Consider the following 12,797-nt stretch of genomic DNA (forward strand, 5'->3'; position numbering starts at 1 on the left):
GATTTAAGATCTTTATTCAGCGAATGTTGCTGAATTTAAAGAATTAACAATTCTTCTCATAAGAAATATAAAAAAAATGGGCCAGGTGCAGTGTTGCACACCTGTAATCCCAGCACTTTGGGAGGCCAAGGAGGGAGGATTACTTGAGGTCAGGAGTTCGAGACTAGCCCGGCCAACATGGTGAAATTCCATCTCTACTAAAAATACAAAAATTAGTTGGACATGGTGGCACACGCCTGTAGTCCCAGCTACTTGGGAGGCTGAGGCAAGAGAATCACTTGAAACCGGGAGGCAGCAGTTGTGGTGACCACTGCACTCCAACCTGGGTGACAGAGCGAGGCTCCATCTCAAAAAAAAAAAAAAAGGAAATGTAACAAAAATGTGCAGCAAGGAGCAACCTTGCTACTAATCTTCAGGTCTAAATTTAAAAATTTTGTATTGCCACCCATCAATCCTTAGATACAGGTACAACTACACCTCAAAACCCAACTCTAAAAATTAACTAAATGAAATTTCTTTCCTAAATACTGACCAGAGAATTTTCTGTTTCCTCCTCTTCATCTTCCTCTTTGCCATCTTCAACTTCTTCTGTTACTTCAGCCTTTGCCTCTGCAATCAGTTCTCGGATGGGTTTGTTGGAATCAACAGTAACAAAAGGATGCTGTTGAACATTAAAAACAGCATACTCAACAACTGGAATACTACTAAACTAAGTTTCAAACACACATTCTTATGTGGTAAAAATACGAACATGTGGGCAGGAAAACGACAGACAACTTCAGATAATGCTACATCTGAGAAAGAAAGAGGAGAGGGGGCTTGAGCATAAGCAGAGGGCTGCCTAGAACTGGATCTGTACATTTTTAAGAATCTGAAGCAAATTTGTCAAAAATCATAAGAATTGTTATATCTGGGTAGTAGGTACATGTACTTTCTGTATGTTTGAAAATTTCATAATCAAAAATTTTAACTGAAATTTAAAGCAAAGTTCAGGTCACTAAATTATTACTTCCTTTTTTTTTTTTTGAGACGGAGTCTCACTCTGTCACTCAGGCTAGAGTACAGTGGCACAATTTTGGCTGACTGCAATCTCCATCTTCCAGATTCAAGCGATTCTCCTGCCTCAGCCTCCCGAGTAGGTAAGATTACAGGCATGCACTACCATGCCCAGCTGATTTTTATATTTTTAGTAGAGACTGGGTTTCACTATATTGGCCAGGCTGGTCTGGAACCCGTGACCTCAGGTGATCCACCCGCCTCAGCCTCCCAAAGTGCTGTGATTATAGGCATGAGCCACTACACCTGGCCTCATTATTACTTCTTAAAAAGTATCCACCTCTATAAAGCCTATCAAAGCCTCAAAATTATAAAAATCTTTAGAGTTCTGTTATAAGTATCTACAAACACCTGTATTCTTGACATGGTTCTAAAATTCTTGAGACTAAGAAGACATTTTATTCATCTTCGTATACTCAACATTTAACAGTGTCTGTCACAGACTAAGGGCTTCAAGTGTGGGGTAACAAAATAATAGAAAGTGTGTTCCAGGGGTATACTTGCTGCACACAACAAAGCAATTTTTTTCTGCTTTATTCCCCCAGATAGATAGGTCAACCTAAAACAGTATGATGGCGTTACATAATAACTCAACCTAACAGTAACCGCCTCAAGATTTGTCATTTTATTTGCCCACCTATAAAAGTAATTGACAAATTTTTATTTAATATATTACAAGTAGTCCTTCTATAAAGCAAAATTAAATTTACCCAATCACTTTAGCAACATTTTTTTAAAGTCAATAATATTTACTATTTACCCTCACTGTAAGACATTTTTTAATTAATTAGTTCACAGCCCCCGTCCCCAAGGAGCTTGCTTTCTAGTAATTGGAGAGACATAATGGAAATAACTACCAAAATGAAAACAACAATTAAACTGAATCAAAAAAGCACAGGAGGAATAACGTTTAAGCTAAATGCCTGTTGGTAACAGCAGCGTTTATTTTGTAAAGCAAATGCTAACTACTGCCATTTTGACTCTCCACAGGAAAACTTAAGTGGAAAGAAAGCACACTGAATATGAAATTATATTCTTACAGAGATGTTAAAATAATTATATTATTTGCTGTTGTCATACTCTCTTACCTGCAGTAGCTGAGAGGTAGTCCACCTAGCATCCACATTCTTTTCTAAGCATTTCTTTAGAAAGTCCTTAAAATTTGAAGACCTTCAAAATAAATTTTAACAGTAACATTCTATTTTACTTTCTTGTTAATCAAATCAAACAAAACTCTTTGATAAGTTATGCTTAAGTTTCATTATGTATGTAATAGTATTAATTCAACATTTAAAAAACGAGTTAATAAGACTATTAAGATTTTATAAAACTTACTCATTTGTAAATACACGTTAGACATATATGTAAGTAGGTACATAATCACTGAGACATAGCCATATACTCACAAGTATGCCAAAAAGCACAAAATTTCTAATAAATTTCACAAATATAGATCAATCTATATGCCTCACTTCCTCATAGTACAGAAAATACCTTTCTCATGCAAAACTCAAATCACTCATATTTTCAGATATATGGGAAAAGTGAGCTTGAAGATTTTTAATGGTCCTTAAGAGAAATATACCAAAAATCAATTTTCTAATTCATATAATCTTCGTACCATGTACCCAATTTTAAATACTCTTGGAAAATTGTGAGAATGTAACATGAAGTTTTGCTTCCTAATATCGTTTGTTTCTTATTAAGCTTTTTAAATAATATTTTTACCATCTTGATGGCTGTGCTAATGTAGGTGGCTCAGATTTTGCTATTTTTAGCAGCACTCGCATTGGATTTAATTCATGATGAGGTGGTTCTATCTCAGCCATTTCTATTAAAGTGATACCGAGGGACCAAACATCAGCTTTGTAGTCATAGGGTCTGTCCTTAGATGTTTCACACATGACTACTTCAGGAGCCATCCTATGAAGACAGATAATTAAAAGTTAACATGTTTAATAACAGTGACTGTAAACCACATGGTATAATCAATTATGTGGACAAAATTAATGAGTTATTGTAACTGCTGACATGACTAATACTATAAATTCATAAAACTGAATACATACCAATATGGTGTACCAATAAAGGAATCTCTTCTTTGAATTGTCCTCGTGTTTTTAGCTGATACTCCAAAATCCGCTTGAAATAATCACACAAAAGCATTAATGAGAACTTTTAAGCATTGTTCATTGTATTCAATGGGGAGAAAAAAGCATTTTAAGTCTTTAATAAGGCCAATCTTACAATAAAAAGTAAAACAGAAAGAAAAAAATGTCTCTCCCATCTTAATCTTGACCATCTCTTTCTACCATCTCCCAAAAAAACCTGCTAAAGATCCCATTATCAATACATTTAATACCACCATGTCTTCAGATGACAAATCCTTCAAAATTGAAAATTAAAAAATGGTAACTCTAAAAGCAGACCAGTCTATCCACTTCAAAAACAAATGCCAACTAGTGCTATGTGGCACAATTAAATTAAGAGTCATTAACATTTTTTCTATAGTGTGAAAAATAGAAATTAAACTAAAGCAATCTTTATGACAGTGTATGTCTTGCTAACTTCCTCATAAAATGATATTGCCAAGAAAAAACTGGGAACCTTATGTTTTCTGATTTAAATTATACAGAACAGTAACATTACAGCTTTTTCAGTTGTTAATCCCACCTTTTCAGCTTGGAGTTCAGACAACATTAACAGTAACATAAAATTGGTATTGCTGCATAATTTACCTCATGCCGTAAATGCACAAATTTTTAAGTTTCACATTTGACACCACAATTCTCAAAGCTGAATACCAAAAATTCAGTATTTGATGCTCATGCCTAGCACAGAGTATACACTCAATAAATGGTAGCTACTATTAGCCATATTCGCAATTCTAACCTTTGTCGTTTTTGTTGTAGAACTCTTAAAGGTCATGCAATTCTGCCTGAATTACTTTTATCTATTATATGGTTCTTAGGGATAAGATTGTTTTATATATCTGTGTTGCAGAAATGGAAGGTTCTCTGGAAGTATTTGTAAATTAATAAAACAGAAATTACAAATATTTTAATTGTCAACTAAATATTATTTTAGAATTCCTAAACCTTCAGTATATTTATTTTTAAGGTACACATTATTTTACACAAGTTTGTCCCTATATTCAAATAAAATTTCAATATATTTACAAAAAAAAAATGCCCCCAAAATTGAGCAAAACTATAACATCCCATTTCAAATTAAGCTAGGAGACTTTCAAAAATGATGAAAAACAGGCCGGGCATAGTGGCGCATGCCTGTAATCTCAGCACTTTGGGAGGCCAAGGCGGGCGGATCACAAGGTCAGGAGATCGAGACCATCCTGGCTAACATGGTGAAACCCCGTCTCTACTAAAAAAATACAAAAAAATTGGCCGGGTGTGGTGGCGGGCGCTTGTAGTCCCAGCTACTCGGGAGGCTGAGGCAGGACAATGGCATGAACCCGGGAGGCGGAGCTTGCAGTGAGCCAAGATCGCACCACTGCACTCCAGTCTGGGCAACAGAGCAAGATTCCGTCTCAAAAAAAAAAAAAAATGATGATGAAACTAAAGAGCCATGTAAGTCAGAATTAGAAAAATTCTGAAAGGTGACAGAACTCAAGAAAAAAATTTAAAATTAAGAAAAAAATCACTTTAGAAACAAAGGCTAAACTAGGGAAAGCAAGAGCAAATAATACAACAAATTCATACCCATTACCACTTCACACCCAGTAGGATGGCTATTATTTTTTTAAAAGCATAGAAAAAAAAGTGTTGACAAGCATGTAGAGAAACTGGAAGACTTGCACATTTCTGTTAGAAATGTAAAATGGTGCAGTTGCTATGCAGAACAGCATGGTGGTCCCTCAAAAAAATTAAACAGAATTACCATATGATTCAGCAATTCCACTTCTGGGTGCATACTCAAAAGAATTAAAAGCAGGGAGTAGGACAGACATTTGTACACCAACATTCATAGCAGTATTATTCACAACAGCCAAAAAGTGAAAGCAACCCAAGTGCCCACTGATGGATAAATGGATAAACAAAATGTGTTACATACATACAATGGCATATTATTCAGTCTCAAAAGGGGAAGACGTTGTGAAATATGCTACAACATGGATGAACCTTGAGAACATTATGGTAAGTAAAATACGCCAACCACAAAAGGACAAATGTTGTATGATTCCACATACATATATACCTAGAGTGGTCAAAATCATAGAAACTGAAAGCAGAATGGTGGTTGCCAGAAGCTGGGAGGAGTGGAAAATGGGGACTAAGTGTTTAATGGGTATGGACTTTAACTGCTGCCAGATGAAAAGAGGTATGGAGATAGGTGATGGTAATGGTTGTATAATAATGGGAATGTACTTAACACCACATAAATATACACTTAAAAATGATCAAAAAGGTAAATTTTATGTTGTGTATATTTTCCTACAATAAAAAAGAAAGCAAGCTAAAAAAAGGACTTGAGAAACAGTTACCAGTATGGACAATAGGCAAAGACCCAACAAACAAACAATAAACGTCTCTAAAGAAGCAAGTCAATGCAAGGGAACGGAACAAATGCTCAGATCTGTAACTCCAGAAAACCTTCCTGGGGGGGCAGGGGGAGGGGAAGAAAGCACTTGAATATTATAAGAGCATAATATTTATTAGAAAAGACTGGTCAAACTACCGATCTTAAAAAAAAAAAAAAGTTTTAGCATCTAAGCAAAAAGAGCACATGACTTACAATGGAGAAGAAATTCAGATTATCAGACTTTTCAACAGCAACACTTCATGACTGAAGAAAACAAAGTAACATATTTCAGATGCTGAAGGAAAGAAATGTGTGCCAAGGATCTGTTATCCAGCAAAACTAACCTTGAGGTATAAGGGTACAACTGTTACCACTATGTAAGAATTCAGAGAGCCCTTTCAGAGGAATCTACCAAAAGCTGAGCTTCAGATAACCAACAGGACCAAAGACACATCAACATAAGGAGTGGTGGTGAGCATTAAAAACAGAAATGAGAGTTAAAATGAATTATGAGGTATCCTAAACCTATCAATGTCCTTGAGAACCAGAACTCTCAATACAGAAGAAAGGAGATGCACATGTATTACAGAAGTTAGATTTTAAAAACCTTTATCCCAAATTTGAATGGGAAATATATATGAACTCATGAGGGGTCTAGCTCTGTCCTTTGAAAAGTCCTAGAACAATGGCCTATACAGAAAACTGTAAGCATCTCTTACACCAGATTGTGGTCTTGAAATCTCTTACACCAGATTGTGGTCTTAAAAGAAACCAGGGCTTCTCGAAGAAATGGCTAATTACATGGGGTACAGTGGCTCACACCTATAATTCCAGCCCTTTGGGAGGCTGAGGCGGGCAGATCACTTCAGGCCAGGAGTTCCAGACCAGCCTGGTCAACATGGTGAAACCTCATCTCTATGAAAAAACAAAAAATTAGCTGGGCATGGTGGTACATGCCTGTAATCCTAGCTACTCAGGAGGCTGAGGCACGAGAATCCCTTGAACCCAGGAGGTGGGGGTTGCAGTGAGCTGAGATCAGCCACCACACTCCAACCTGGGCAACAGAGTGAGACTCTGTCTCAAAAAAAAAAAAAAGAAAGAAAAGGAAAAAAGAAATGGTTAATTACAGGTCTGACACAGAAAATACACAGATGAGCCTGAAACATCTCAGAACTGTCAAGTGGGCTATCAAAGATTACCAGTCCTGTTAAGAAGATTAACAAGCTGACACGAAGAAGACCCCACTGACTAAAGATGGAACGTGAGCTTCAATAAGAATAAAAACTGCAATGGATTTGAAACCCACCAAATAAAACTAAATCCACGAACAAACAATATTTTTTAAAACATTGGTCATCAATTGAAGATAAGAGACAGCCAAGTCATTATCTTCATTACTAATTTTATAATCAATGAAAATAATGAAATAATTGGTGTTTCTATCAAAATCATTACCAAAAATAATGAAAACAAAATAATGGGATTCGTTTTGCAACCCCAAAAGACAGATGTGTAGGCATTAAGCCTCAATAGCTGCAACATCAAAAAGGGGCACAAAGCAGACACGGTGTGCCTCCCAGTGAAAGAATGCAAAACCACCTGTAAGTCTTGCCAAAGGATCAGGCTTGAGAATGATCAAACTTTGGATTCATCTGCCAAACTGAAGGAAATACAGAGAGGAACTTCAATCATCAGGAGTATGCAATAGCAAAATGCAGTTTGAGAGAAACACTACAGGCCAAACAGCCCAGGTTCCATGGATCAGTGTTTCTTTCATTATTAGCCCCCTTAAGGAGTCATTTTAAACATTGTTTTCAAGTCACCCCTCCTCCCATAAAATTTTAATGCCACAGATACATGTTATATCTCTTCACGTACTGGAGCCTTTGGAAGGTCGCAAACCATTGTAATGTATAAGGTTTTTTTTGTACCTAAAGGACTAATTTTAGCCCCCATGTGGGTGATATTGCCCTCATCCCCCCATTATACATGCCATAATATAAATAAAAGAAAGGAATGGGGGAAGGCCTGTAAGTTAAGAGACTTCAAAAACCCAAGTTTTATATCGGCAAGTTTAAACCCTAACATCTAGAGATGAATATTGGGTGACTGAGCCATAAAGAAACACAAGGAAGGAAATAATATAAAAGTCAGGATAAAATGTGGAGAAGAGAAGGGCAGTGGCTGAGATGGGCATACGGAAGAGCTTCTGGGGTGCCTGCCTTTGTAGTCACTACCTAGATCAAAAAGTAGAACTTTTTGATCTAGGTAGTGACTACAAAGCTATGTCTACAAAGTACTAAAGTTAAGCTACACAATTTCGGGTGTAGTTTTCTATATCTGTATTTATTTCACAATCAAAAGATTAAAATTCACTTTGGGAGGCCCAAGGCAGGAGAAGCACTTGCACCCAGGAATTCAAGACCAGTCTGGTCAACAGAGCAAGACCTCATCTCTACAAAAAAAATTTTAAAACTTAGCCAGGCGTGGTGGTGCACGCCTGCAGTTCCAGCTATTAGGGAGGATAAGGTGGAAGGATTCCTGGAGCCCAGGGGTTCAAGGCTGCAGTAAGCTATGATCACATCACTGCACTCCAGCCTAAGCAACAGAGCAAGACTCCATTAAAAATAAAAATTAAAAAGAATACAATTTAGTATACCATCTGTTTAAATGTCTTGACAAAGTAAAGTGAAATGACTATAGTCACTGGTATCAACTTGGCTTTTGAATATATTTTGTCCTTTGAATAGCCTTTCAAAATATACAAATTCGGACTTCATCGCTAGACTTTTTAAAAAATTCCTATCTTGGGTAAATTTAAAGAGGGCTATAACTTCCATAAAACCTACATCTAATTCTTCTTATGAAGGTAACATTTCTTCCCTCAGTATAAAGAGTAAAATTAAAAATTCTAGTTCTTATATTTAGGTAGTCTCTTCAGAACTAAGATTACTTTGTTAGTTTAGTCAATGTACCGTATCAATAAAAATAGAATATAAAACTAAACACAGGGGAAAAACCTCACTCGACGTGAGCTTTGGAAATAAAGAAAAAAACTGAGTTAGCAGCTTCACATACTATATTATATTCTAAACATAAAACAGTTACAAGTATTAAGTCTACATACAAAAATTTAAGGGTACAAACTTGAAACCGGTCTTTAAAAAGCTTGCCTTTTTGAAAATAAAAATTCATTCTTTCTTATCTTCTTTTTAAAACATTGAATTAGGTGTTTATATTTAGGAATTATAGAAAAATGAGTATCCAAGAAAGTGTTTTTTAAAAACTAGAATGGAGTTAGTTCTCCATGTTTCACATATTTAAGTAGTCATAAAACCACATTAAGTCACATACATAAAGATGGGAAATTTCAGAGTAAAAATTCAAATGTTTTATTTAAGTGAATAACTTACCCAATTTGATATCTCCATCTAAGGTAAAGAGAATGTTGCCAGCCTTTAGATCTCTGTGGATGATCTTATTATCATGTAAGTAGTTCAATGCATCTAAAGTTTGTTTGCAAACTACTTGTATTTGGGACTCAGTTAATGGTCTCTCAAGTTCTATAAGGAGAAAGTAAAAAAAAATCTGCTTTTTATGCAGTGAAAACATATTAGCAGGCTATATACTTTTCTGTATGTATCATCACTGTCAAAGATCATATGCAATGAATTTATTTTAGAAGAACTAAATATCTACAAAGATTACTTTCTTGACACGCTCAACATTTCATTTTAGAATTTTACTATAATTATCCAAGAATATAAAAACATAATTGAGTTGATTTAACTTACTGAACTTCACTCAATACTTATATATATTTGAATATATTTATATATATTTGAAATTCTTTAATCTTATTAAGTATAGTTTAAGATATGAACATAAAGAACAAAAAGGTATTTACCAAGCATCACAGCATCTACTGCTCCACCTGCACAAAATTCAATGAGGATCTGCATGCAAAAAAAAACAAAAACAAAAGCGTGTGTCTAAAACTACACTGAGTTTTGAGTTTCAGTATCTTTTCTTCAGCTTAGCAAAAAAAATAAAGAAATAGCTATCAAATAATCTGGGTTATGGAGACAATATACTAAACGAAGATTTTGTCAAAAGAGTCACAAATCTCAAACAATACACATTTGAGAAAGCCCATCTTGAAAGTATGGGCATTTTTGTTCATTGCCATGTTTAGTGTCCCTGCTTCTCTAAAACTACCAGGTACAGAATTTTCATTTGGTATAGTACTGCATAGCCATTTGGTCACCAATGAAAGATTTTATTACTTATATTTTTAAAGGCAACTTGTGCTTTAAGTGCACAAATATGCATTTGTTATTTTAAACTGTATTAAATAGGAATAAATCCTGAAAATATTTATACAGAGACTTCTTTTAGCTTAAAAAAAAAAAAAAAAAAAAAAAACAGAAGAAATACATACAAAAGCTTCAGATCCTAGCTCAATTATTTTCTGCTGATAGGTGACTATCTTGACTTCCCTGGTAAGATATAACACCATGTACCTTTCCTTCTTAACCCTTACCACAGTTGTAATTTTATATTTATTGTGATTATTTGATTAATTAACATGTCTCCCACTAAACTTCCCCTCACAATTGTCTAAATTTTTATTGTGCAATAGTCCCAAGTAAAGGTATTATCTGTTTATTAACTAGTCTGGGGGTTCATTTGCATTATAATCTTTGGAAACACTCTGCCACAGCCCTGAACAATAATTTCAGAAAACACCACATTAATAATAACTATAATTTAAAAAAATAACATATTTTTAACTAATTAGGTAGCTTCCTGCCTTTTTTACCTCAGCATAATGCTTTACTTTTTTTACAGGTGCTTGCCAATTAGAAATTGTATTCAAATTCATTACATTATTCAGAAAACAATTTGGGAGGTAGATCATTACTCATCCTACAGATGAGTAAACAGACTCATAAAAGTTAACTGACTTATCCAAGTTCCGTAAGTGGCAGCACTAGGATAAAAAACATAGACCTTTAGGCATCCAGTCAGGTATTCCTTATACTACTTACTCTTCTCTCTCATAAAACTTTGCTTCTTCCTTCAGGAAGAAAGACTGAAGCTCCGTTTTAAAAAGTCCCTCTTGATTAAACTAATGTTGGTACGGAACAAGTGATTGACAGATTATTATAATGAATATGAAAGTTTTATTTCTGTATCTACTTGTGCCTTAATATTTTCTGAAAATGAATTTATACATACAGCTTTAGCCATCCCATCATGCACTAAAGTTGAACCTGATAATATGATAAATATTTAACATTTCTAGTATTTTACAGTTTATTATAAGATTTACAAAAAGTTTAGGATAAAAAATTATAAACAATTTCTAATCATTTAAAACTTTTAAATGATTAAATTTAAATTATAAACAAGGACATCTAATTTCATATTTTCATAAATTTATTATTCTTAACCAAATGTTTCCACCCGGACCAAATGTTTCCACCCGGATCCAATGTCAAACAATAAACGATGAAACTGTACAATCTGAAACAAATCTGAACATCTGCTGAAGCTGAGAATAACTTTGTTATTACTCTCTTACTGGCAGATCAACTCTCATTCAAGTGACACAAGTAACTAAATAGAAGAGATAAGACATAAAATAGGTTTTAACAATTCATAAACATCTCTTTAGGACAATTAACTCATTTTGGCTACTCCTTTAGATCAAGAGAAAATACTTACCCAAAGATTGTTCTCATAATAGAAGGCATCCAGAAGTTTGACTATATTTGGGTGATCACAAGATGCTAATATATCAATCTCCACCATGTAATCTTCAAGTTCTTCTTCAGATTTAGTGTCAATCACTTTTGCAGCAGCTAAAACACTGGTCTCTTTATTCTGGGCCTGAAAATGAAAGTATCAAGGTGTCACACTTCAAATGCATCGTTTTCTAATTTTTTATTATTTTAATAGATTTTAATTTTTAATTCATATTTATGTGTAGACTGTCTTTTAAAAATAGTGTGTCAAGAGAATGAGAAGACAAGTCACAGACTGAGAAAGTATTTGCAAGACACATATTTGATAAAGGAAAGTTTTAGGTTCGCAGCAAAATTGTGTGGAAAGTACAGAAAGTTCCCTCGTACCCCATGCATAACCTTCCCCCCCCATCACACTGCACACCAGAGTGATACATCTGTTACTATGATGAACCTACATTAACACATCATTATCACCCCAAGTCCAAAGTTTACATTACAGTTTGCTCTTGCATCTATGGGTTTCAACAAATGTGTAATGGCATGTAGCCATCATTATAATATCATACAGAACAGTTTCACTGCCCTAAAAATCCTCTGTGCTCTGCCTACTCATCCCCTCCTTCCTCCAACCCCTGGCAACCACTAATCTTTTTACTGTATCCATAGTTTTGAGTTTGCTTTTTCCGGTATGTCATATGCTTGGAATCAGACTATGTATAGACCTTTCTGATTAGCTTCTTTCACTTAGTAATATGTATTTACAGTTCCTTAATGCCTTCGTGGCTTAATAACTCATTTCTTTTCAGCACTGAATAATATTCTATTGTCTGGATATACCACAGTTTATCCATTCACTTACTTAAGGATATGTTGATTGTTTCCAAGTTTTGGCAATTATGAATAAAGCTTCTATAAACATGTATGTGCAGGTTTCTGTGTAGACATGTTTTTCAACTCATCTGAGTAATAACCAAGGAGTACAACTGCTGGATCATGTGGTAAGAGTATGTTTAGTTTTTTAAGAAACTGCAAACTGTCTTCCAAAATGGGTGAAAGAGTCTGCATACACACCAGCAATGAATGCGCTCCTGTTGCTCCACATCCTCACCAGCATTTGGGGTTGCCAGCAAGCATGGCTTTCACCAGTCTAACAGCTATATAGTAGTACTTGTATATTTTCAATTTACAATTCCCTAATGACATATGATGTTGAGCATCTTTTAATACATTTATTTGTCAAATCTTTGGTGAGGTGTCTGTTCAAATCTTTTGCCCATTTTTTAACTGGGCTGTTCATTCCCTAATTGTTAGGTTTTAAGAGTTCTTTGCATATTCTGGATAACTGTCCTTTATCAAATATGTGTCTTGCAAGTATTTTCTCAGTCTGTGGCTTGTCTTCTCATTGTCTTGACACATTATTTTTAAAAGACAGCCTAAACACAAATATGA

General features: G+C 34.7%; 1 protein-coding gene across 2 annotated transcripts in view; it reads right to left on the reverse strand.

Annotated features, from left to right (window-relative positions):
- SLK (STE20 like kinase) overlaps positions 1 to 12,797 on the reverse strand; it is a 62,212-nt gene that overhangs the window by 27,804 nt on the left and 21,611 nt on the right. For both annotated transcript variants that reach the window (XM_033183697.1, XM_033183688.1), the window contains exons 2-8: positions 11,326 to 11,490; positions 9,503 to 9,551; positions 9,009 to 9,158; positions 3,126 to 3,198; positions 2,785 to 2,979; positions 2,145 to 2,226; positions 533 to 661 (exon numbers count right to left, since the gene is read on the reverse strand). In XM_033183697.1, the coding sequence (XP_033039588.1) occupies positions 533 to 661; positions 2,145 to 2,226; positions 2,785 to 2,979; positions 3,126 to 3,198; positions 9,009 to 9,158; positions 9,503 to 9,551; positions 11,326 to 11,490 (843 nt within the window). The remainder of the gene's footprint in view (positions 1 to 532; positions 662 to 2,144; positions 2,227 to 2,784; positions 2,980 to 3,125; positions 3,199 to 9,008; positions 9,159 to 9,502; positions 9,552 to 11,325; positions 11,491 to 12,797) is intronic.

This window comes from Trachypithecus francoisi, unplaced genomic scaffold (assembly GCF_009764315.1).
Source record: "Trachypithecus francoisi isolate TF-2019V2 unplaced genomic scaffold, Tfra_2.0 Contig01579, whole genome shotgun sequence".
Taxonomy (NCBI): domain Eukaryota; kingdom Metazoa; phylum Chordata; class Mammalia; order Primates; family Cercopithecidae; genus Trachypithecus; species Trachypithecus francoisi.